General features: G+C 38.0%; 2 protein-coding genes and 1 pseudogene across 7 annotated transcripts in view; 1 reads left to right on the top strand and 2 right to left on the bottom strand.

The window, feature by feature from the left end:
• Rnf170 (ring finger protein 170) overlaps window positions 1-10,807 on the bottom strand; it is a 38,012-nt gene extending 27,205 nt beyond the window's left edge. Inside the window, exons 1-2 of the mRNA XM_027923742.2 lie at window positions 10,628-10,807; window positions 3,915-4,058 (exon numbers count right to left, since the gene is read on the bottom strand). Coding sequence (XP_027779543.1) covers window positions 3,915-4,051 — 137 coding nt within the window. The 5' untranslated portion in view covers window positions 4,052-4,058; window positions 10,628-10,807. The remainder of the gene's footprint in view (window positions 1-3,914; window positions 4,059-10,627) is intronic.
• On the bottom strand, window positions 1,573-1,725 carry LOC114082582 (thymosin beta-4-like; annotated as a pseudogene).
• Window positions 10,808-10,988: 181 nt separating the features above from the next.
• Hook3 (hook microtubule tethering protein 3) overlaps window positions 10,989-26,437 on the top strand; it is a 123,524-nt gene continuing 108,075 nt past the window's right edge. For 5 of the 6 annotated variants that reach the window (XM_071610155.1, XM_071610156.1, XM_071610154.1 and 2 more), the window contains exons 1-2: window positions 10,989-11,278; window positions 22,078-22,163. In XM_071610155.1, the coding sequence (XP_071466256.1) occupies window positions 11,222-11,278; window positions 22,078-22,163 (143 nt within the window). In that variant the 5' untranslated portion in view covers window positions 10,989-11,221. Of the gene's footprint in view, window positions 11,279-11,676; window positions 11,879-22,077; window positions 22,164-26,437 lie in introns of those variants that run through there. The other variant, XM_071610157.1, reaches the window with a different exon arrangement.

Genomic DNA, 26,437 nt, shown 5'->3' with positions numbered 1-26,437 from the left:
TCAATTGGTCTATGATGTCTCAGTTTTTAATACTAGTACCATTCTTTTTTTTTTTTTTGGCGGTGCTGGGATTGAACCCAGGGCCTTGTGCATGTGAGGCAAGCACAGTACCAACTGAGCTATATCCCCAGCGCCCCCATTCTATTTTTGGTTACTATAGGTTTATAGTCAATTCTGAAGTCAGATAGCACTACGTCTCCAGCTTTGTTCTTTTAGCTCAAGAATGCTTTGGGTATTTGGGATCTTTTCTGGGTCCACACAAACTTTAGAAATTTTAATAGTGCTGTGAAAAGTGACTTCGGAATGAAAGGAATTACACTAAATCTGTAGATTGTTTTGGGTAGTATGAACACTTTAAGAAAATTAATTCTAATTCATAAACACAGGATATTATTCCACTTATTTGTGTCTTCTTCAACACTTTTATTAGTGTTTTCAGTGTACAGATCTTTTGGTGTCCTTAAAAGTTTTGTATTTAATGCTATTGAAAATGGGATTATTTTCCTGATTCCCTCTTTGGATAATTCACTGTGCAGTATTGAAAATGTAACGATCTTTGTATGTTGATTTTGTATCCTGCAACTTTACTGAATTCATTAGTTGTTATATTTTCTGGTGGAGTCTTTATAGGTTTCCCATATATAAAACTGTCATCTGCAAACAAATAAAAATTTACTTCTTTCTTTACTATTTGGTTTTTTTTTTCTTCTTTTTCTTGTCTAATAACTCTGGCTAGGAGTTCTTGTACCACACTAAATAGAAGTGATAAATGTGGGAATCCTTGTCTTATTCCTTGCTCTAAGAATTTCATTAATGAATATGTTAGCTGTGACCCTGTCATATGTAGTCTTTACTGTGTTGAGGTATATTCCTTCTATACCTAATTTATTGTTTTTTTTTTTTAATCATGAAAAGACACTGAATTTTGTCAAAAATTTTTCCTGTCTATCTTAAGATGATCACATGATTCTTGTCTTTCATTCTGGTAATATATTGTTATTGCATTGATTTGTATATGCTGAACCATCCTTGCATCTCAGGGGTAAATCCCACCTGATCATGGTGTATGATTCTTTTTATGTGCTGTTGAATTTGGTTTGCTAGTATTTTGATAATTTTTGTATATATGGTCATCAAGGAAATTGGCTGGTAATTTTCTTTTCCATAAGGTACTTTTTAGAGGGGGCAGTACTGGGAATTGAACCCAGGGCCTCGTACTTATACATGCTCTGTAAGCACTCTATCACTGAGCTACATCCCCAGCCCTTCTGTAATGTCTTTATCTAGCTTTGGTATCATGGTATTGTTGGCCTCAGAGAATAAGTTGTGTTCCTTTCTCTTTGGGTTTTTAGAAAAGTTTGAGAAAGACTAGTAATAATTCTTCTTTAAATGTTTGGTGGGACTGCAGAATTTCCTTTCTAAAGCTGAATATGTATCCATTGTATGTATATGCATATATACATATATGTGATCTAATCTCTTTGTATCTTAAAAAGTTCAACAGCTAAAAGAAGTAAAATAAAAAGGCAATGTTTGTGGAATGTACAGTGCATACTGGTGGTGTACACCTCATTATGATTTGCCTGCTTGCTTCTCTTATTCAATTGTTTCTTTAGGTAGAGGATTTTTCTCTTGCGTTTCTGTCTTCTTCAATTTCGACTTATCGAATTTCTCGATCTCAGCCGTATTGGGTTTGTCAGACATGGTTTCGGAGGAAGCAGAACAAGCCGCGAGAATGACAGAAGTCTGGTCTGCAAAGTGACCACTATTGAGTTTTTCTCCCATTCTTGTAGGTTATCTTTTCACTTTCTTGATGATGTCCTTTGAAGCATAAAAGTTCTTAATTTTGATTATGTTTGGTTGGTGTACTTTATCTTTTGTTGCTCATGCTTTTGGTACCATATCTAAGATCCTTTGCCAGAAACCAAGGTCATGGGCTGGGGCTGTGGTTCAGAGGTAGTGCACTTGCCTGGCATGTGTGAGGCACTGGGCTTGATTCTCAACACCATATATAAATAAATAAAATAAAGGTATATCATTAACTAAAAAAAAAAAAAAAAAACCACCAAGGTCATGATTTACTCACTCATATTTTCTTCCAAAAGTACTGTATTGGTCTGTTTTGCACTGTTGTAACAAAATACCTGAGGCTAGATACTAAAGAAAAGAGGTTTATCTAGCTCACAATTTTGGTGGAAGAAAGTGGTGAGGAAACCCCTAATCATACTGCATCATAGTAAATGGTCTCATGACAGGAGTGCATGCCAGATCAAATGGTGAGACAGGAAGCCAGGGACCAGGGAGGGGCAGGTCTTGCTCTTTAACAACTCAGCTCTTCTTATGGGAACTAACTGGGGATCCAACTAGAACTGCATTAATTTCTTCCAAGGGCAGTGCCCTTGATGACCTAAAATCTTTCACTAGACCCCAGCTCTTCCACATCACTTTCTAACACTACCACTCTGAAGACCAAACTTCTAATACATGAACCCATTCAGGGCAAACTCATCACAAATATTATAGTTTTAGCTCTTACATTTAAATCTTTGACCTATTTTGAGTTAATTTGTGGTGGTATGGGTCCAGTTTCATTCTTTTGCATGTGGCTACCCAACTGTTTCAGCACCATTTGTTGAATTTTTTCCCCACTGAGTGGTAATTGAAGGTTATGGTTCCCTACCAGTCCTCCTGCCCCACCCTCAATGATCCTGATACCAAAACTCCTCCCATGACCTGGCCCTGCCCTGCCCCCCAAAAGGGCCTGCAAAAAACAACTAACTCCTCCCATGGCCTGGCTCTGCGAAGGCTGTATATACAGCCCAGTAGCCAGTAGCCATTTTACCCCCTAAAAATGAGCCACATCAGGTATTTGACCATTGACTCTGCCACTGAATCAAGAAAAGCTTGCTGATCCAAGGTCTGCTCCCTACTTCCACATTTGTGTGCCATGCATTGTCAGTAATGGCATGCCTAAAAAAGGTTAGTTGACTTATGAGTTGACTATTTCTAAATCTTCACTGTTTTACTAGCCTCCTAGCTGATAATTTAATAAGCCTGTTTCTTAGTATTTTTTACTCTAGTTGCTATTAAAAAATGAATATAACAGGCCCAAGGATAGTCTTTCAGTAATATAGAGCATCCTCCTATTTAGTTTATATTAAACATTAGTCAGTATTCTTAAAAACAATTAACAAATCAGTTATGAATTCAATTATATCTGCTATCACCAAGACATCATTTCCTGATTATATCCACAACTTTATCACCAAGTAACACTATGGAGTATCACTCCATAAAATATCCTACTGAAATCAAGGTTATATTATTCTAATAAGAGATTATCAATACAGAGATAAAAGAATAAATCACCATTTCCCCCCCAAGTGTCCACAAAATGTTGAATAATCCTTTCTACAAATGTTTTACAGGAAACATATTTGTAATTGGGGGATTAAAAATCTACAAAAATCTAGTGTCTACATATTGTTATATAGACATCTGAGACCTTTAAATATTATTCCTGATTCTAGAACAGTTAATTAATTAAGTTTGATTAATTGATTCTAATCTTAATTTCCTCTATAGTAAGTCTTTTTTTTTTTCTCAGTTTTTTTCATTTAAAATCTGAAAATATTTCTCTTATTATCTATATTACCTACTAGTTGGTAGATTCAAATATGAAAATTAATTTTTTCACACTATGATATTCCCATAGAATGGATGATGGCTGGGTAAGTTAGGAAAAATGTTAGCATTCAGAACCCAGTGGAAAATAAAATACTTTAGCAAATATATACAATCATTGAGATCAGTTACTTGCATTTCATATTAAGTACTATATATTACAAGGAGTCAAAGAATCAATGATCTTTAGAAATATATAATATTTCAATTCATTTGTCTTTTAGTCTCACCTGAAAAGTGCATATACCAGGGTAGCAATCAAAGTGAAACTGACCACAACTGCCACAAGTACTTGGTCACTTACTCCTTCTATAACTGAATCATCATCCAGTTTCAAACTTTGAACTTCACCTTGATATCTGGCCATTCCAGGTCTAAAATATGAAGAAACAAGACAAAAGTACAAATGACACAGTGCAAATGAAATATATCAGTAAAAGTAATGTAAGTATAGCTGACTTCTAACATAATTAGCATTTGTGGTATTCCCTTAATGTAAGGTACATTAACCACAACTCTTGTGAAGATTCCCCTACTAATGAATTCTTTCAAATTTGTCAGAAACATTATTTTGGGGAGTACAAAATGCTATTTCCTTTAAAACAACTACTATAATTTATCATCCATTTTTTAGACTTTTTTATTTTGGTAGGGAGATTGAACCCAGGGTTCAATCCCTGAGCTCCAACCCTGGCCCTTTTTTATTTTTTGAGATAGGTTCTCCTTAAGTTACTTAAGACCTCACTAAGTTGCTGAATTTGGCTTCGAGCTTATGATCCTTCTGTTTCAGCTTCCAGAGTCCCTGGGATTCTAGTGTGTGCCAGTTCGTTCAGCCCTTAGATAAACATTTTAACAATAGCTTCCTGCTGCAGGGCACCCTGGCGCATGCCTGTAGTCACAGCAGCTGGGAGGCTGAAAGAGGAGGATGGGGAGTTCAAAGCCAGCCTCAGTAATGGGGAGGCCAAGAAACTCAGTGAGATCCTGCATCAAAAAAAAAAATTTTTTTTTGACCAACTACTCTTTTCTAACTCCTGAATACCAAAGAAATTCTTCAAGTTCATCAGATTACTCTTCTCCTTCATAGCACTAAATATGTATGTCTTATGGAATTTACCATGTATGAATGCAAAAGGAAATATATTATAGCATTTTACAAATATTCCTGTATTCCTATGTTGTGCTCTGTACACAGGACAACCTAATAAATATCTACATAAATAAGTCACTTACTATACTTACAGTGTAATTGGAAAAGCAAAAGATGGTTAGCTGATAGGACATTTATATTTATACTAAGATTACTTAAATTAGTGAAAATTTGGATGCTTGAAAATCTATTAATCCTACCTAAAACTAAACTCAGCTTACTGTTCAGAATTCTTTCTGAAAATATGAAATTACTGTGAGGCTGCATTTCCTTGTGAAGAGAAGAGGAAGAAAACAAAACTCTCTTTCCCATACTCTAAACCAGAGAAAAACGGTAGTACCCAGTTCTATAGGTAAGACAGGAGAGAGCCCAAGCAATTAAGAGTCTATTAAATATCACAGGTACTTCTTTCTTCAGAAGACAAAACTATAAAGTTCAAACTTAAAGGGAAATAAAGAAAATATTAAATTAAATATATGTAATAGAACTGAAATAAATTTCTGCATTTATAGAATTTATTACATTGGAAGAGTATTTAATCCAATATCATCATAAATCAGGTAAGTCTCTGTTACAAGGAAATTTTTGAGTGAAAGTCTAATATCTTTGAAATGAATCTGAACTGAATAACTAATAAGAAAAATACCTCTCATGGAAGAAAACTAAGCAGAAAAAGAAAGATCAAAGGCCAGTTTAGTAAGCTTACACATAACAATAGCCTGATGACCAGGAACTCTCTAATGACAGATTTCAAATCCCCTTTATGAAGGTACATACCAAGAAAGTCAGACAAAGAGCTCTAATTTCAGTATTTTCATTCAAAATAACAATCAAATTAACTGCTAGCTGAAAATAGGGGTAGGGAGGAACCTCCAATAATACAAAGATAGGCCAGCTAGGTAACTTCAATTTTTTAAATAGGTTTCCTCTTTTTAAGTTAGAAATGCAATGTCAGTGTCAAAAGTCCTACAGGCAGCAAGACCTACTTGTATTTGTTCAAAGATAATCAAAATGCTATCTCTGTCAAGATTCCTGGCCTCTAATTACTGAACCTAATTACTTCAGAGTTGTGAGAATTAAACCAAATTAAACAGAGGCAAAAGTGCTTTGGAAGTTAAGTGCACCAACAAATATACTATAATTATATTACTCATATTTTCTCCTATGTTATACATTTAGGCGGCCTACTACTTAGTAGTTAAAAAAAAGCTTACCTACCATGTGCAAAGCCCTAAATTCAATCCCTGGGATGCACAAAAAAGAAAAAGATGCCTTATATTTGTTTCCCTGTCTTTCCATGTGTAATCAGTGATAATGTGATTAAATTCTACTGTACATGTGTATATCCTGTCCATAATTTGACTTCTATGCAATTAAACCCTTAAGATATTATTTCCTACATACTTCAACAGCTCAGAGATCCAGGATACTTTAGGTATTTATATTATAACATATAACATTATCTGAATCATTTTACAGCAGACTCCAACATTGTTGAGAGAACAAAAAAAAAGTGTACTCTGTCACATGGAGATCTACTAATGGTATTAGGTCTATGTTGAGGGACCATATAATACTTTGTCATAGCTTGATTAGAGTTAAAAAGGAATCAAGAGCCCTAAAATCAGATAAAATAAGGTACTATACTACAACCTCAGTTTGGAAAGAGGATGGTCGATTTAAGAGAATAGGAGATAAACAATACAAAAAGATCACAATTTCCTACTCAAGTTGACATAATAACTCAGTCTTAAAGATGAATTCCAAAATCAATCTGGATTACAGTTCTCCAACATCTGTTTTTCATAGTCAATGCTGGTTTAGAACAATATTGTAAGGCAATTCTATCTGACAGCGCAGTTTCTTAATTGAAGCCCATTTTGCTGCTTGGATATTAATAGCCTGGATTTTAGTTCCAGTTCTGCTGAGGAGACCCCACCATCTCCCAGGACCTCGCCTTTTCTGCAAGTGTTAAAGTTGGACTAGATGGTTTCTTCAGTTTCTTTCACCAAAACATTTTTCAGTTTTCAGAATAGGAAAAAGTCGCAGGCTAGGGCTGTAGCTCAATGGTACTACAAGATGTTATAAATGAGGTCTTGAGTTCTATCCTTAGGACCAGAAAAAAAAAAAAAAAAAGCAAAGCAAAAAGTTGGGCAAGATAAAAACCCAAGTTTAAAGTGGTTATTCATTGGGGGGTGCTGAAAGGGAAGGGCCAAACCATCATCTTCCCCAGGATATGGTTCTATATTTTAAATCCTTCTTAAGTATGTATTACTTTAAGAGTAAAAACAAAGCCAGTATCTGCCTCTTCCATTGAGATGCAAATTAGGCCTCAAAGTTCCTTCTTGATACCAGAGATTGAACTCTGGGGCACTCTACCGCAGACACATTCCCCAGCCCTATTTTGTATTTTATTTAGAGACAGGGTCTCCCAGAGTTGCTTAGTGCTTGCTAAATTGCTAAGGCTGGCTTTGAATTTGCAATCTTCCTGCCTTAGCCTTTTAAACCACGGGGATTACAGGCGTGCATCACCACACCCGGCTCTATACCCATTCTTATCACCTAGTTAGTTATTTTATTTCCTGATGATGTTTTCTAAGACATCCTGAAGGGCAAATAGAGGTACCCAAATGGACTATAGGGCATGTCAATTGCTAAGATCTTTGTGTTATGAACTCCTTTCATTCAAGAACCTTGAGCAGTGCAGAAGCTTACATGGTATAGGGGCGATTAAATGTTGATTACTTGAAACCCAGAAACAAGATTATTAAATGTATGGAACATGACCTTTAATTTACTTCATAGGATCCTGTGCAATACGAAAATAAAGTTATTAGTATTCTGTTTCTGAGTATTTACAAAAACAAAATACCATAGGTCTTGGAAGGTATAACTGATAGAAGTCTGAAGAGGAACTGGCTTTGCTATTGCTTAGCTATCGAAATCTTACTGAATAGTAGCTTAATATAGCAAAGAAAGCATAAGCTTTGGAGCCAGACAACTATGTACTTACGTAAAGCCTGAGTCTCAGCGTTCTCATATATAAAATGCATAAAATTAGGTTGAATCACATCAAACTGCTATTTTGGACAAAAATTAAAAAGTGTAACCTTGTGAAATTTACTATGAGAATATAAAGATAAAGCACTTAACATATTGCTGAGCACAATTTACAGGTTCTTAGAAAATGAAAGACATAACATTTTGATTACCTTTAGTAACTGCCAAGGAATCAGCAGAATGATGATAAAAGTTGTGTCCTGTAATATTGCAATAGAGGTCCTAAGTAACTTAACAAGCCCTTGTCTCCAGAAAAAAATAAGAAGGGGCTGAGAGATGTGACTCAGTGGTTAAGCACAACTGAGTTAAATCTCTGGTACCAAAAAAAAAAAAAAAGACTTCAAGGGGCAAGTAGTATTTTCTTACATTTACAAAATAATGATAAATCATCATATGTAAGCAGTTAGCTAATAATCTTCTGCAAGCCATTATTAAAAACTCAATACTATAAAGCATCTCAACATCTCTTTAATTAAAGTTCTAAGTATCTGTTCTCTGGGGAAGACTGGATGAATCTGGGAACACCACCATACAGGCCACTACCATGTTCACTGGAATCCGATAAACATCTACAGAAGACAACTAGCTTCCATTTAGCCAGAATAGGGAGACAGCTAAGACAAGTTCAATTCACCTCTCCTGAGCCTTTTCCCTGAGCTTCAGGGAAGAGAGAAAAATAAAAACCAAAACCAAAAACCAAACAAACAAACCACAATAATAAGGAGAAAATAGGAAATTCTAGAACTTCTTGGAACAAAGGAGAAACTCAGGGTTTCATGTTCATATAGAAATGTGATGGCCTTATGGCTTCTTCAATTACTCATTCAATAAACTTTTAATAAAATTTTCATAAAGGCAAAGTGGGACTATGAAATAAAATCTCAAAACACTGCAATATCATGCAGAAAAGCAATGTGGGTAAGCAGTCAAGCTTGGAAAAGGAGGCTTTAGATCAATTGTGTCAAAGCCTTGAAAACTTGGAATAAAGATGCTTACTACAATATCATAGACCCTCCAGCAGGGACAGGACCAATGGTCACATCCAAAGACAAGGTGCATAAAGTCAGCACAACATATACTTACTGAGTTTATTTACTTGTCTAAAAGGGCATAGTCACTTACAGTGACTAGTAATCTACAGAAACAACTTAGTATGGAATGAAGGAATTCTGGTTTGACAAAGATTCTGAGGTAACAACACAGGAACCAAAAGCAAAAGAGATTCACACTTTAATTTCTAAAAGCTTTCCCCGCTTGGTGTAAGGAAGAATGTTTGCAAGAAAGACCACTGAGAAGCCTTCAGGTGGAGATGGGCGTTATGACTGTTATTCCAGAGGCTGGAAGGGCTGAGGTTCAAAGCCAGCCTCAGCAACTGAGTGAGGCCCTAAGGAACTTAACAAGACCCCCTGTCCAAAATAAAAAGAAAGAAGCGGCTGGAAGATGTGGCTCAGTAGTTAAGCACACCTGATTTCAATCTCTGATACCCCCTCCTCCGCAAAAAATGACGTCAAGGGACAAGTAGCATTTTCTTGCATTCACAAAATAATGATAAATCATCATGTGTGAGCAGTTAGCTAGTAATCTGCGAGCCGTCATTAAAAACTCAATAATATCTTGACAGCTCTCAGTGCTGAGAATATATACTCCCCCCCCCCCCCCCCCCCCCGCCATCCCCTCCTAGCCACCTGCAATACTGGGGACTGAACCCACTGCCTACACATGCTAGGCAAGGGCTTATTAATGGGAAGGGGGCGGGGCGTGGACTCCAGGAAACAAAATGAAAATGTGTCTTGGGAAGTTAATTTTGCACCATTATAAATAAAAGTTTTGTATTATATAGTATCTATGGACACCCTGTGAATTTACAATTCTTTCAGGACCTCAAGGTTCGTGTCTTAGAAACTCCAGCACCTTTGCATGGAGTCCACATATTTTTATAGCAATTGTTCTGAGCAGCCTCAAACCTCAACAAAATGTCCAACACCAGATTGGATACACTGCTAAATTCACCCAATACCAATGATGAAAATTACCTTATATAATGACAAATTTAATATTAATTGAAAGTCACAAAATAACGGGATATGATTCCATTCATATAAGTTCAAAAATCAGACAAAGAAAAACCAAACTGCATGCATACATAGGTGGTAAAATTATTGGGATGGAATTACGCTCAGAAGAACACAGGTATGGGCGAAGAAACTCCTGAAGAGCCGGCAATGCTGAGTGTTTCATTCATTAGCCCTTAAACATGTATGTCACGCAAGTTTCTGCATATAACTAAATTGCTTTAAAATGTATCCGTATACCTATGGAGGATGGTGCGTCTGTAAGGGCGAGAACGCGACAATAATTTACTCTTCATTATAAGGGAAGCCTACTCTGAACACCAGAAGAAACAGGGCCTAAGCACTGTTGCAGTCCTTAAGGATAGGTGAACTAGTGTCCACCCTCTCCGACTTCAAGTAAAGTTTTCGGGGAATCGAGGCTCCAAGAGACCCAACAGAGAACGAATGACTCCCCTCAGGGAGGGCCAAACCCACTTAAAGCCACCCAGACGCCCTCCACCTAGCCGTCCCACCGTAGCCGAGCAGCTCCGGACCCGGCCCGGACTTCCCTGGCCCGCGGGCAGCGACTCCCGCGCGCAGCCCAGAGACGACCCCGCGCATCCAAGGGCCTGGGTTCGGGGGCGTGGCCGAAGACGCACTCGTGTCGGGAAGTGGGGGTGCGTACCTCTCCACCGCAGTGGACTACCTCGCCAATTCCTGGTGGCAGAGATTAAAGATTATTTCCGGGGAATGCCCCCGCCACCCCTCCAGGGCAACCACAAGCCGGCCCCTTTACAATCTGAAATGCGGGCGCAGGCGCACGCGCACTGCTAAGCTTCCGTGACGGCGCCAGCGGGCTGGCAGGCGAGGAAGACCCGCGCCGCTGGCCTGGCGCGTGCGCGTCGGGCACGCTGCGGACAGCGTCGGGGCGCGCGGGCGGAGTGCAATTCGATTGTGCGCAGTGGCTCGCCGCCGCGGCGCTCGCCGGCAGCGGAGCTCGCTGGAGGCGGTGGAGGCGGCCGGGGGCGGGGACGCGGATTGGCGGGCGTGGTCGTGGGCTGGCGGCGGCGCGCAGTCCCGAGTGAAAGGAGAAGGAGGGGCACGGGGGTGACGGTGCGGGACACACTGCCAGTGCTGGCGAGTGTTAGGCGGCCAGGGAGCGCAAAGGAGGTGGGCCAGAGGCCCGGTCAGCTGCCCGGACCCTCCGGACCAACCCCAGGCCGAGCGGCGGCGGTTTCTGGCTAGGTGGGGAGGCGCTGCCAAGCCCCAGCAGAGGAAGATGTTCAACGTGGAGTCGTTGGAGCGGGTGGAGCTGTGCGAGAGCCTTCTCACTTGGGTATGTGGTGACGGCGGGCCAATGGAAGACCCCCCTCCTCGGGCGCCTTTCCGGGGTACCCTCACGCTAGTCCCGGGGGTCAAACGCCGAGGGCGGCGGTGCCGTCACATCCGGGGCCTGGGGCGGGCGGAGCTGAGGACGCCGTGCGGGCTGTGACTGCACCCGCTGCCCGGCCGGGGTCAGCGGGGCGCGACCCAGATCGTGACAGGCGCGGCCTAGGATCCGAGAGAAACTTGCCCTGATGAGGTGTTGGTTGTTCTTCGAGTGGAAACCGGCCCGGTGGAAGCTAATGACAGGGTGCTGGCGACACTGTAATTAGGATTGTTATTTGCAGCTGAGGCGGCGCTGGCGTTCTACTCTGGAGCTTCTTGGGACACCAAAGCGGTGCCCTGGCAATTGGGGGCTCTCGGGACCCCTGGTTATGACGCTTGCTTCTCGCCTTTGTTGTAATGTTCACGAAGGATAGAATATAGCCCCTTGAGGAATGAGCCCTGCCCACTGGAAAAGAAAAGAAGTATTTCTAAGGGAGTGTAGGAAAAATATGAAGAGGCACCCGGGGCAGAGTACTCAAGATGCCCTATGCTTTTAAGCTATTAGAAAGTAAGCGATGTGCAGGTACTTATAAAATGTATAAAAGATAAAAATTTAAGTAAAACTGGAAGGTATTTGGGGAATCATCAGTGGAACTCAAAGACATTTTGGGACAACGTTGTAGGATTCTAATCTGAAATTATTAAAGTAAAAGTGTTGGATTCTAATTTCAACAGTAGTGCCTTCAGTAGCTTCCTTCAAGAGCTGGACCTATGCTTCTATGTTTTATATTCTGGTGTGGGGGTTACAGGGGTATACAGAATCCTAGGTTAGACCAAGTGCCCCTTTCTGGAGCATTTGTTTGACTTGTTGCTAAAGAAATCAAATGTCCTTTCTAGAAGAAAACAAATGTATTTATGGAGGAGAGTATTTTTAATAATTTCATTTATTTATATATGGTTTGAGTGTTGGAGATTGAACCCAGGGCCTCCTGCATGCTGAGCATGGGCTCTACACTCAGCCGCAGCCTTCAGCCCTTTGTGTTAATTTTAAAGGTAAAAACACACATTAAAGGAATTCTGTTGTGCTGCCTTGGGTTACAAGTTAAGAATTCTGGAATATATACATTACTCTTTCCTGTTCAATGGCATTTTGCTAGAACGGTTTGAGAAGCATCACCTTGAGTTAGTTGTAACAAGTGAATGAAAGTAGTGTCTAACATTTTTATAATTTGACTACATTATGAATCAAGTTATGTCCTCTAGAGTCCAGAATATATAGTGGTAGAATATGATATATTCTGTTAGTTTTTTATTAAACCATTCTTGAGATTTCAGATTGTTTGCAATAATATTTAGAATTTACGTGCAACTAATGGTTCCAACTTCAGGCAAGGAGATAGACTTCACTGTTGTGTTTTAGAAAAGAGGATTTTGGTAAGTTGCATGATGTGGGCAAGATTTGACTAGTCAGGGGAGAGATAGATAAAGGGAAGAATTAGTAGATTCTTTGATTCTGTGGAAGAAAAAGATTTGCAAAGTTTGTAAACAGAAGGGTGAGGATCTTCAGAGTTTCAGTTGTTGGATCTGTACAAGTCACTACTCAGTATAGCCTCCCATAATGCTAGAAAAAGAAGCAGGAAGACAGACTGCATTGCATCTGAAGTGGTGCTACATTGTTTAAAATCTAGTTTAAAGTCTAGAAATAAAAGTCATGAGTATAGAGATATATTTGAAGAGCATCTGCAAAATAATAATAATAACAACAACAACAGTGCAATTGAGGGAGAATGCTTATAAAAAGAGGAAAAGTTAGAACAAATTTGAAGGGCTTCTAACAGAACCTTACAGTTTAAGAGAATTGTCAGGTGCTGTGGAGCATTCCTTTTATCCCAGCAGCTTGGGAGGTGAGACAGGAGCATCCCAAGTTCAAAGTTAGCCTCAGCAATTTAGCAAGGCCCTAAGCAACTTAGTGAGACCCTGTCTCAAAAAAAAAAATAAATAAATAAATAAAAATAAAAATAAAAAAAAAAAAACCAGGCTAATGATTGGACTCAGTGGTAAAGCACCTCTGGGTTTAATCCTTGGTACCAAAACAAACAAAACAATCTGTTTAGAATTGGATACAGTGTCAGAAATAGGGGTAATCCACCTTATCAGCTGCAGGAGATGTCAAGGAATTTAGTATTATGGACTTCCTGAAATGTCACTGGAAGCCTCTTCAAAGAAAAGATCTAGAGAAGATAAGATTAGAGATTATCACTGACAAAACTGGAGAGTAGGGTCCACTAGGTGCTATTCTCAAATTCACAAACATTTTAAAACATTTTTTATTAAAATGTTTCAAAGTAGAGTTTTAATTCTGGGTTTGCTCTCTTTTGGCTGTCATTGTAAGAAGAATAAATATTTATGTGAACAATGTTTAGGCAGCTGAACATGTTTGTTTAGTTTAATAACACTTCTATCTGAAGGTCAGACAAATGCTGAACACAACTCCAAAACCAAATATAAAGGAAAATTTATATAATACACTCAAAGAAAGCACTATCATTTAGAATAATTAAACTTCTAGTCAACTTGGTTGTGTGGTTTTATTAGCACACCATAGGCTGGAAGGTGGCTGCAACACTAGCAAAATACAGATAGCTGTTGGTGATAGAGAAGCCCCAAGAACTGACAGTCAGTCTGGTGATTCAGTCTTTGGGCTGACAACCTTGTGCATCGAGAACTACATGTTTCAAATTTTTGTTGAAAGCGGAATGCTTATGAAAAAACAAAGTATCATCCTTCTAGTGGAAAACATTTTAAGCTTAAATTCCAAATCAGTTTATGCAGCAAGCAAGCTCAGCAGGGTGTTCTTAGAAATTTCTACACTACCTTGTCTCCCCACCCTCTGATTCAAAATATATTCCTACCTGTTAGGGAAAAAAAAATCGGTCCTGTCTATTACACCTATTAAGCCTAATTTGTGAAGTACATGAATTGCATTTTCCTAGGTTTTATGTATTGTTTTGCAATGCTGGGGGTGGAACCCAGTGCCTTCCAAATTGTAAGCACACTCTCTACTATTGACCTATATCCCCATCCTCTTTCCCAGGCTTTAAAAAGTGCTAAGAAAAACATTGTTGATGGCAAGAAGCTAAATGAAAGAGAATTGTCATATAGGCTTGCCTCACTTCTGGGAAATCCAGAAACCTGAACATATTCTTATTAATTTCATGTTATTTATTTAGAAGCCTATAAAATGCATAGTAGTGTATAGAATTAGGAAGGGTAAAATTATTGTGGTGATATCTCCTCCATTCCATTGTTTCTCCTCTGCCTAATTCCATTCTACCTATAAATTTGATCTTTTAATGAAATAAAGAAATTTCTAAAAGAGAGGGTCAGTAAAGCATAGTAGTTCAGAATATAGCTTCTAATTTTAGCCTACCTAAGTTTGAATCCTGGTTTTAATTCATACTGCATTTGTTTCAGTGGCATTCATATTTATTATTAATGTTACCAACTCCAGAAATGGTTCTTATGCATTAGCATTAAATCAACATTACCTGGAGTGTTTTCACTCTTGTGCACAGGGTCAGAGTTGCTAATTCCATGGGTCTAGGGCCTGCAATTTTGCATTTCTTACAAGTTCCCTGGTGATGTGTCCTTAGTGACGTGGGAACCACATTTTGAAAACCACTGCTATAGAGCAGGGTTTTTTTGACCTTTTTGCCATTTGACATTTTGGACTGGATAATGTTTTGTTGTGGGCACTACCTGGTGCATTGTAGGGCATTTAATAGTAACAATGATTACTAAATGTTAATAGGACCCACCTAGCTGTAACTGTCAAAAATGTCTGAGGGAACAAAATCACCCTTGGTTGAAAACCACTGCTCTAAAGGTATTATTACCAGGTGATTACCATGCTTTACTTCTTTTGCATTTATGGAGGTGTGAGGGAAGGGGAAGGTTAGGTGGTGTTCATAGAGCTTGGTGGAATTAAAAGAATAGGTAGACAGTTCTACCCTTCAGTTAGAATTTTATGACAATGCAGTTAAATGCAGTTATCTTTTGATTTTACTATACTGCTATCCTGAAATGACCTATAGATGTTAGCACAGAATTGGTGATAGCTTTTTTTTTTCTTTTGAGGACTCAGACTTAGTTTTTTTAAATATATGTTTATTTATTTATTTTTTTAGTTGTAGTTAGACACAGTACCTTTATTTTATTTATTTATTTTTACATGGTGCTGAGGATCAAACCCAGGGCCTCACACATGTTAGGCAAGTGCTCTACTGAGCCACAACTCCAGCCCTCAGACTTAATTTAATAACTACCCTTATCAAAGTCTTTTGACTTTTCTGTACATGAGTTACAAATAGGTCACAGGTACATGGCTAGACAGGTACATGGGCTAGAAGTATTCTAACTTTTTTCTTCTCACAACATGGGAACACAAAGATACTAATAATTGAAAGAAGAGGAAGGCTGCTGAATCAGAATCTTATGAACTTTTTAAAAACTTTTTTTCTAGGCAAAAGCAAACTGTATATTCTATCAGGTTTTTTTTAATCTAGATAATCTACATACCATGAACTTTATCCTTTTAAAGCATACAGTTCATTGGTTTTATTATAATAGAAAATAATTAGATGCCACATCTTAAAAATCAAAATGAAAATTTAGCTTTCTATGAATCCTAAAAGAAAAACAGATTGAGTCTTAGAACCAAATCTCTTGTTTATAAAAATTACTTGCTTTATTGAATTGTTTCTTCTGATTGGCCCCAGGCAGTTTTCTAATTTGTGTCCTAGGTGGAAATAGAGCTCAATAATAGAGACCACTTGCTTGCAGAAGTCTCTGGGTTCCCTTCCCAGCCCCATAGGGGTTTAGGGAAAAAAATAATCTTGTATCCCAAAGTGCTTTAGATTAGAGGGTTCCAGATGTTAATCCAGTGTCCAGCTATGAGAGATTATTTGATGAGTTTGTTAAAAACATTCCTAGCACTGTGCACTGTGGCACATACCTGTAACCCTAGCTACTTGGGAGGCTAAGGCAGGAGGATCACAAGTTCAAGCCACACTGAGCCCATATACACATACACACACACACACACACACACATTCACATACACATACACACATACATTCTGATTTAGTAGCCAGAACTAAGGAATATGCATTTTCTTTCTCTTTTTATTTCTTTCTTTTCTTTTTTTTTAGAGAAGAGAGAGAATCTTTTTTTTTTTTGTAGATGGACACAGCACAATGCCTTTTTTTTTTTTTTTTTTTTTTTTTAATGTGGTGCTGAGAATCGAACCTGGTCCGCCACAATCCCAGCCCAAAATATGCATTTTCAAAATGAAAACTTCCCCTGGGGCTGGGGATGTGGCTCAAGCGGTAGCTCGGTAGCTTGCTTGCCTGGCATGCGCAGGGCACTGGGTTTGATCCTCAGTACCACATAAAAATAAAATAAAGATGTTGTGTCCACCGAAAACTAAAAAATAAATATTAAAAAAATCCTCTCTCTCTCTCAGAAAAATAATGAAAACTTCCCAGGTAATTCTCATGTATACCAAATTTGGGGGCCATACTTTACACTTCAGAATATCTAATGTGTACTTGTTTTCTCATTCATTCCTCAAATAACACAACCCTCTAGAAGGTACTTTTTCTCAATCTTTTTTTGGGGGGAAGGGGTACTGGGGATTGAACTCAGGGGCACTAGACCACTGAGCCACATCCCCAACCCCCCTTTTTTTTTATTTAGAGACAAGGTCTCACTGAGTTGCTTAGCACCTTGCCTTTGCTGAGGCTGACTTTGAATGTCAGTCTTTCTGCCTCAGCCTCTGGGAGCACTGGGATTACAGGTATGCACCATTGCGCCCAGCTTCCCTGTCTTTACATGGAAACACAGATGAAATATCTAAGATTATATAATAATTTGTAAAGTTAGGGATTAAAATTAGTTCATTGGGCTGGGGTTGTGGCTCAGTGGCAGAGCACTTACCTCTCACATGTGAGGCACTGGGTTCGATCCTCAGCACTACATAAAAATAAACAAAATGAAGATATTGTTTTCATGTATAATTAAAAAAGTATTTTAAGAAAATTAGTTCACTAGGGCTGGGGTTGTGGCTCAGTGGTAGAGCGCTCACCTCACACATGCGGGACCCTGGGTTCGATCCTCAGTACCATATAAAAATAAATAAGTGAAATAAAGGTATTGTGTCCAACTACAACTAAAAAAATAAATATAAAAAAATTAGTTCACTACATTTGAAGAAATATTTATACACTCTGGGCTTATTCTGTATGGGACATTGTACTAAGGTTAGTGGTGAAGAGATAAAAGAGATAGTGTCCTCCCTGTTGCTTCACTTTCCTTCTAAACAAACCTACAAGAAAGGCTTTTTTTTTAAATTTATAAATTAATGGCCATTAATTTATTTATCATTGCTAAAATGAAAATAAGTACTAATTTATTTTTAAGTTTTTACTACATTATGTAATATCTGATCATATGGTAAAGTTTTAAATCAGTTCCTGCAGATGATTATCTATTTGTTCCATTTATTCATTTACTTTTTTTTTTTTTTTTTTGAGTTTGGGTCTTTTTATGTCACCCAGGCTGGCCTCAAACTTGCAGTTCTCCTGCTTTACTCAGCTACATGCCTGGGACTATAGGCATGTAAAACTGTACCTAGCTCATTTACTAGTATTTTATTAGTGCATGCATTATGTTGAGAGCTTCTCACCGCCTTCCCAAATATTTGCCTAAGTAAAAACTACCTTCTACGAGGATCTTTAAGATAATTCCCTTGGCCTCTGCCACTTAACCATTATTACCCATGAGACTGTTCTATGTAAAATTTGAAGAAGCTATGACTCTATTGTTAACAGTTCTGTTTTAAAAGATTTTATAGATGGAATAATGCAGAGAAGTAAAATTCTTTCACTGTTAGTAAGAGAGTAAATTGCTACAATATTTCGGTTTTAGTGGGGGATTTTCATGCTGTGAACAAAGGACCTGACAAGAAAAATTGTAGAGGAGGAAAAGTTTATTTTGGAGCTCATGAGTTTACAGGTCTTATTCCATAGTGGCCAACTCCATTCCTTGGGGCCTGAGTGGAGGCAGAACATCATGTTGGAAAGGTGTGGTGGAGGAAAGGCAGCTCAGGACTTTACCAGCCGGAAGCCAGAGAGCTCTGCTAAATAAGGATGAAATATAAATCCCAAAGGCACACCCCGCAAGGACCCACCTCCTCCAACCACACCCTACCTGCCTACAGTTACCACCAGGGATTAAAGCACTGATTACATTAAACTTCTTAAACCCCAGTTATTTCATCTCTAAACTTTCTTGCATTGTCTTACTTAAGAGCTTTTAGCGGACACCTAATATCTAAACCATAATATTTCGCCCTGGGCCCACAAAAGCTCAAGCCCATCTCACAATGCAAAATCCATTTTCAAGAGTTTCCTTAGCAATTTTAGCATTGTCCAAGGGTTCAAGTCCAAGTCACCACTGAGACTCAAGACAAACTCTCAGCATGAGCCCTTGTAAAAATCAAAAGCAAGTTAAACATATTCAATATATAAAGAGTACAGAGTACTCTTTTCCATTCAGAAAAATAGGAGCATAGAAAAGAAGGGATGGTACCAAAGCAAGACTGAAATTCAATTGGTCAAACAAGTTCTAGAGCTCCATGTCCAGCATCTGGGGCACATGGCATTCTCACCAAAGGGCTTGCATAGTTCCACCCCAATGGCTTTGCTGGTTGTAGCCCATATGGTCTCTTTTGGCTTGTCTCTGATCAATTCCTGCAGTTTTCCTGGACAGGCATCACATGGTACTGGCATTTTTGAATCTTGGGGGTTCTCCACTGCAGCTTCAGTTTTCTCTTCACATTTCTACACATTGCTCTATAGGCACAGACTGCAGGGATCTGACCCTGCAATACTGCCTGGCCTTCTAGGCCTTGCTTTGAAATCTTTGTGGAAGCCTCCATGATTCCCAAATTCTTGCATCCTGCAGTCCCTACAGAACCAGCACCATGTGGTAAATACCAAGGTCTGCTGCCATCTTGAGCAGTAGCCAAGCCTCCAGGGACCATGACTACAGCAGCCTTTGAGTGCCTGGGTGGCTGGGCATGTTGAAAAAATTTACTTCCCTCATGTGCAAGTAGGGTGCCCCAGTGGTCTCTGGTCTTTGCTCATAGGATTTTTACTTTACACCCTTGAGCCTAAGATGGGTTTGGTCTTGCCAATTCCCGAGATGTCCTCCAGCCATCTTTACTATCATCTCAGGGGAGTCTTTAGCATATCTTTAGTGACTTTAATTTGTCTGAGTCTTAAAAAAACAATACTTTTGTATGTGTCTTAACAACAACTATGTCTTTAACAACACACACATTGCTTTACCCCACTTTTAATCAGTTTTCTGGCCAAATTGCAAGTTCTTTAAATCTTTCTGCTTTGCTTTCTGCTCCTGATTATCAAAATAAACTTGGCTAAAAGCTGTCAGCAATATCCATGCCATCCCCTGAATGCTATGCTGCCTAGAAATTTCTTCCACCAAATTAAGAAGCCTTTAAATTCAGCCTCACAGAATGTCTCAGGACATGGACAAATGCAGAAAAGTTCTTAGCCAAAACACAACACAAATGGCTTCTAGTCCAATTTCCAATAGAATCCTCCTTTTCCTCTGAAACCTTATGAGCTTGGTGTTTACTGTGCGCAGGCCTTCCAGCATTCTGGTCTTCTGAGCTCCCACCATAATTACCCATTAAGCTGTGCTTACAACAGTCAAAAACTTTTCCAGCTTGCATTGCTGTTTCTCAAAATTCCTTCCACAAATTTCAAAAAGCTCCAAAGCTTCTGAACCACGTAGTCAGGTTAGTCACAGCAGTGATCCTAATCCTGGTACTAATTTCTGCGTTAGCTTTTTCATTGCTACGACCAAAAGCCTTCACAAGAAAAATTTTAAAGAGAAAAAGTTTATTTTGGGGCTCCCGGTTTCACAGGTCTAATTCCATAGATGGCTAATTCCATTCCTTGGGACTTGAGGTGAGGCAGAACATTGTGGCAGAAGGGTATGATGGAGGAAAGCAGCTCAGGTCATGATCAGGTAGTAGAGAGCTCTGTTCAACACAGGCAAAATATAAACCCCAAAGGCATGCCCCCAACATCTTACCTCCTCCAGCCATACTTTATCTGCCTATAGAAACCACCAAATTAATTCCTATCCAGGGATTAATGCACCAGTTATGTTAAACCTCTTATGACTCAACCATTTCATCTCTAAATTTTCTTGCTTTGTCTCACACATGAGCTTTATTGAGGGTAGTTTGGCAGTATTTATCAAAAACTTTAAAATGTGTTGAGTATAGCAGTATGTACCTATAATCCCTGCTACTTGCAAAGCTGAGGCTGGAGGATTGTGAGCCCATCCTGGGCAGCATTGGGAGACCCCACCTCAAAAGAAAAAAACACAAAAATCCTAGAACTTTAAAACAGGCATATTTTTGACCTTGCAATTTTGCCTTTTTTAACCCAATAAATACAAATAGATGGGCACCTGAGCATCATTTCCTGTATTTCCATCATTACTTCCTAGTTTATCCTCATCTAAATCTATTAAAGTGCATCCAGTATAATCTTTATATAGCTTAAATCTCATGACTTCACTTTCCTGCTTAAAATCCTTTGCTTACTACCCATTGCTCTTAGGATAAAGTCCTACTATGGCTTACAGAGATTTTGGTGATAATGTTTCTTTCTTTAGTCCTATCCTTTACTATTTTATATTTCTGTGTTCCATCTCTTCCTACAGCTTGAAAACTTCACCCTTTATGCCCAGTTCCATACCAGGCTTATTTTAATTCCTATAGTATATCACACTCTCACTTATAAACTCTTTTGTGTTTGCTGTTTACACTTCTTATAAATGTTTCACTAAATTATAAGGTCTAAAAGAGGATGCCCCATGTCTGTCTATTCCTAGTGATTTATTTTCTTCTAAATCCAGATTGGACTTCTGGTTGTAATTATTGTTGGCTCTACTACTTTTTCTTACATTTCTTAGCCACATCCTGTTGACAATATGAAGTTAGTTCATATTCAGAATATATTTGAAATCAAAGTGAACTGAATGCCTAACCTAACCATGGTAAATATGACTTCTCCATCTATATAAAGATACTTTGGCACTGAGTAATAGAAACCTAAACCTGGCTAGGCTTAAACAAGAAAGAAATTTATTTCACACAATAGGAGGCTTTAAGGTTTTTTAATTTAAGGGTTCAATTTTTACCCCAAGTACCTAGTTCTTTCTCTTCCTCCTCTCTGCTTTCCATTACCTTGGCCTCATTGCTTTAGTATTCAAAAGATGACTGCTAGCAATAATTGAGGCAATATAGACTTACTCATGTCAATAGGTGGACTTTTCTTTCCCAGAAGCATCTTTGTGTATCTCTTTGTTCCAAATTGTGTTCAACCTGTTTTTCACTTAGTCACTGGTGAAGGGGCTGAAGGTATGATGATTTTCTTAAATTGATCATCTGTGGTTAGAAGGGATGCTGGGAAGTTGGCTAGTCTACCCAACTTCTGTCTTGCCAAAAATTAAAATAATAATTTATAGGAAGTTTCCCTTAAAGGAAGAAGTTTCCAATTGTTTTCTTTTAAAACATTTATTTTAACCCCTAAGATGAGATGATCAATCCCCAAAAGCCCAAGAAATCTTTTCTAGTTAATCATAGAATCTTTTTTTTTCCTTCAGATCCAGACATTTAACGTGGATACACCATGCCAGACCGTGGAAGATTTAACGAATGGGGTTGTGATGGCCCAGGTTCTCCAAAAGATGTAAGAATAATCTTTGTGTATTTCGTTACACATATTTATTAGACTGAAAACATGAATTAAAGATGAGTGTTCTTATTAATAAGCTTTCTGTCACTGTAACAAAACACTTGGGAATCAATTTATATGGAGGAAAGATTTATCTTGGCTCACAGTTTTAGAGGTTTGAGTTCATGGTTGGTTTTCCTTTTGCTGTCGTGCCTGTAGCCTCTTTCTCTATGATTTTACTTAAATGTTATCACTGAGGCCTTCCCTGTTCACCCATATAAAAGAGCAACAACTATTTCCTATGTTTTTATCATTTTCTGAAGTATGAAATATTTGATATACCATATTTGGTTGTTCATTTATGTCCCCTTCCCTGGCCCCAATAAGTATGTGTATACACTGCATGCACACGTGCGCACGCACACGCACACACACACACTCTCTCTCTTTCTCTCTCTCATAGTGTAAGTGCATCAGGGAGCTTGTCTTTTCACTACTGTGACCTACTGGAACAATGTTGAGTTTTTGATTGAACCATGTGAAATTACCATTTTTTTGTGAATCAGAATAGATACCAGCAACTTATCCTGGTGTAGTCTGTTATTATGAGTACTCATGATTGATGAATGACTAAAAGAATGGAATATTTGGGATACATAAAAAATACCTGATTCTTTAACGTTCTTTGAAATATAATAGTTGTAAAACTAATATTATGTGTCAACTTTTGACTTCGACTTTTTAAAGTAAAGCCTTGTGTGTGAATTGGATTTCATGTGATTTGGGGATACTTTTATATTTGGAAGTCCTAAGTATTTGTCAGCCTGGAATTTCCTGTAGTTCTGTTGCGAATCAGAATCATTAAGTGAATTCTTGGTGTTATTTACTTGAAGTAAGCTATAAAGTTGTGCATCTGAGAAGCAGCTCAAATGCCTATATTTCAGAGAATATCTTTGTGTCTTTATAACTAGGGACTCCACAATTCTTTTCATTTTCATGTTCACTTCTGAGGGGTACCCTAATATTTTTTAGTTTTCTGATGGGTGAGAGTTTCTCAGAATTTGTTTTGCTTTGGCTTGGTTTTGGTATCAGGGATTGAACCCCGGCACTTAGTCAGTGAGCCACATTGATAGCCCTTTTTAATATTTTATTTAGATACATGGTCTTGCTGAGTTGCTTAGGGCCTCACTAAGTTGCTGAGGCTGGCTTTGAACTTAGGATCCTCCTGCCTCAGTCTCCCAGGCTGCTGGGATTACTGATGGTGCACCACGATGCCTGGCTCACAGAATTTCTTTTCTTTTTTTTAAAATATTTTTTAGTTGTCAATGGACCTTTTTATTTTATTTATTTATATGTGGTGCTGAGAATCGAACCCAGTGCCTCACACATGCTAGGTAAACACTCTGCCACTGAGCCACAACCCCAGCCCTGACAGAACTTCTTAATAAAAATTATTCATGGAGCAGAATACAACAGACACTAGTATGGCAATATGTAAATCAATGGATGTGTAACTGATGTGATTCTGCAATCTGTATATGGGGTAAAAATGGGAGCTCATAACCCACTTGAATCAAATTGTGAAATATGATATATCAAGAACTATGTAATGTTTTGAACAGCCAACAATAAAAAATTAAAAAAAAAAAAAAATTATTCATGGGTATGTGGGCTTAAGTGAACTTTCCAGAAATGTGTCAATAAATGGATTTTTTTTGCCTACACTAGTTTTTTGGGGTTTCAGTCACTTGCAGAAATCAGAAGAAAGAACAAATATGTGTATTTTATCAAAACAATATGTAGGGAATATGACAAGGATGTCTACTCTTGCCATATCAATTCAACATAGTACTGGCAGTTCTGGCCAGAGAAATTAGGCCAGAAAAAGAAATAAAAGATATCTAAACTGTGAAGGAAGAAGTGAGTGGTTTGCTGACGACATGATAGTATGTGTAGAAAACCGCTAAGACTTCGCCAAAAAACTGTTAGAACTAATAAATGAATTCAATAAAGTTGCAGAATACAAAAATCAGTTGTGCTTTTTTTATATGAATTATCTGAAAAAGAAATCAAGAAGCAATCTTATTTATAATAGCAAAAACAAAAATTTAATCAAGGAGGTGGAAGATCTATACACTGAAAACTATAAAGCATTAATGGAAGAAGTTAAAGAAGGTACAAAAAATGGAAGATATTCTGTGTTCATGGATTGGAAGAATTAATATTGTTAAAATGTCCTTCGTAGATTGTCCCAAAGCAATCTATAGTTTTTGTGTGACCCCTATCAAAACCCTAATATCATTTTTCACAGAAATAGAAAAAAAAATCCCAATATTCATATGAAACTACAGAAAATTCTTGAATAGTGAAAGCAATCTTAAGCAAGAAGAACAAAGCTGGTGGCATCACACTTCCAGATTTTAAGCTATAGTAATTAAAACAGCATATTGACCAGTGGAACAGAATAGAGAGCCTACAATTGAACCCTCACATCTGCAGCCAGTTGATTTTTCCACAGAGATGCCAGAATTACCCAATGGGGAAAGGACAGTTTCTTCAATAAAGGGTGTTGGCAAAACTGATACCCGCATGTATACTAATTGGACCCTTAATTGTCACACCATATACAAAAATCAATTCAAAATGGATTGAGGACTTAAATATAAGATCTGCAACTGTAAAAATACTGGAAGAAAATGGAGAGAAAAGTGATATATTGGTTAGGGCAATTATTATTATTTTTTTGGTTTTGACCCCCAAAGCTCAAGGCAACAAAAAATGGAATTACATCAAACTAAAAAACTTCTGCATGACAAAGGATACAGTTTACAGAGGGAAGAGACAAACCAGTGAACTGGGAGAAAATATTTGCAAGCCTTACTTCTGATAAAGGGTAAATATCCAACATACATAAGGAACTCAATAACAAAACAAATCAGTTTAAAATTGGGCAAAGGGCTTGTATAGATAGTCTCAAAAGAAGCCATACAAATTGCCAACAGGGGTGTTTGTGTGTGTGTGTGTATAAAATCCTCAACATGACTAACCTCAGGGAGATGAAATTTAAAACCATGTGAGATATTGCTTGTTAGAATGAGTGTTATCAAAAAGATAAGAGTGTTAGGGAAGACATGAAACAAAGGGAAGCCTTTCATACTTTTGGTGGCAATGTAAATTCATTCAGCCATTATGGAAAATGAACAATTTTTAAATGAACTTTCATAACATCCAACAATCCCATTACGGAGTATATATCCAAAGGAAATGAAATTAGTATGAAGGGACATCAGGATTCTCGTGTTTATTGTAGCTTGATTGACAACAGCCAAGATAGGAATCAACTAAGTGTTCATCAGTGGGTGAATAGATAAAGAAAATGTGGGGGGTTTTTGTTGTTGTTGTTTGTTTTGTGTACCAGGGATTGAACTTGGGGGCATTCGGCCACTGAGACACATCCCCAGCCCTATTTTGTATTTTATTTAGAGACAGGGAGCCTCAGTGTCACTGAGCTGCTTAGTGCTTCGTTGTTGCTGAAGCTTGCTTTGAACTGGAGATCCTCCTATCTCAGCCTCCAGAGTCGCTGGGATTACAGACTTCCCCCACTATACCCAGCCCCCATTTCATCTTTTAAAAGAAGGAAATCCTATCATTTGCAGAAGTATAAATGAATCTGCAAGACATTGTGCTTAGTGAAATAAGCCAGGCATGGGAAGACAAATACTGATTTTACTTACATGGGGAATCTAAAACATTTGAATTCACAGAAACAGATAGTTGAATGATGGTTGGGGCAAGGGAACCAGGAATTGATGATTAGACAGGATAAATAAGTTTTTTAATGTTTATTGAATAGCATGTTGACTGTACTTAATAGCGTATATTTCAAAATTGCTAAGAGTAATTTCAAATGTTCTTACCACACAAAGTGAGTATTTGGATAGATGTTAATTAGCTTGATTTAATCAGTCCACATTGTATGTGTGTGTGTAAATATAGATACATCTGTGTGTGTGTGTGTGTATATAACATTATTTTGTACCTTAAAAATATATACATTATAATTTGTCTATTTGTAATTAACATTAAAAATAAAACAAGATCATAATGTATATTGGCCTATAAAGTGTCTGTTTTTACTTACCAAAGTTTTGTGGGCATATTTGTCAGCAGTATTTAGTTTTCTATTTAATTTTCCCCAAATGCCTCTCAAATTTTCCTTTTTTAAGAGTTATAGGACATATAGAAAAGCTTACTTTAAAAAGGGATAAATTTGTATATGTTAGTGTAGG

This window comes from Marmota flaviventris, chromosome 3, assembly GCF_047511675.1.
Source record: "Marmota flaviventris isolate mMarFla1 chromosome 3, mMarFla1.hap1, whole genome shotgun sequence".
Lineage (NCBI taxonomy): Eukaryota > Metazoa > Chordata > Mammalia > Rodentia > Sciuridae > Marmota > Marmota flaviventris.
Note: the sequence above shows the minus strand (reverse complement) of the source record. Positions and strands in the feature narration are given on the sequence as shown.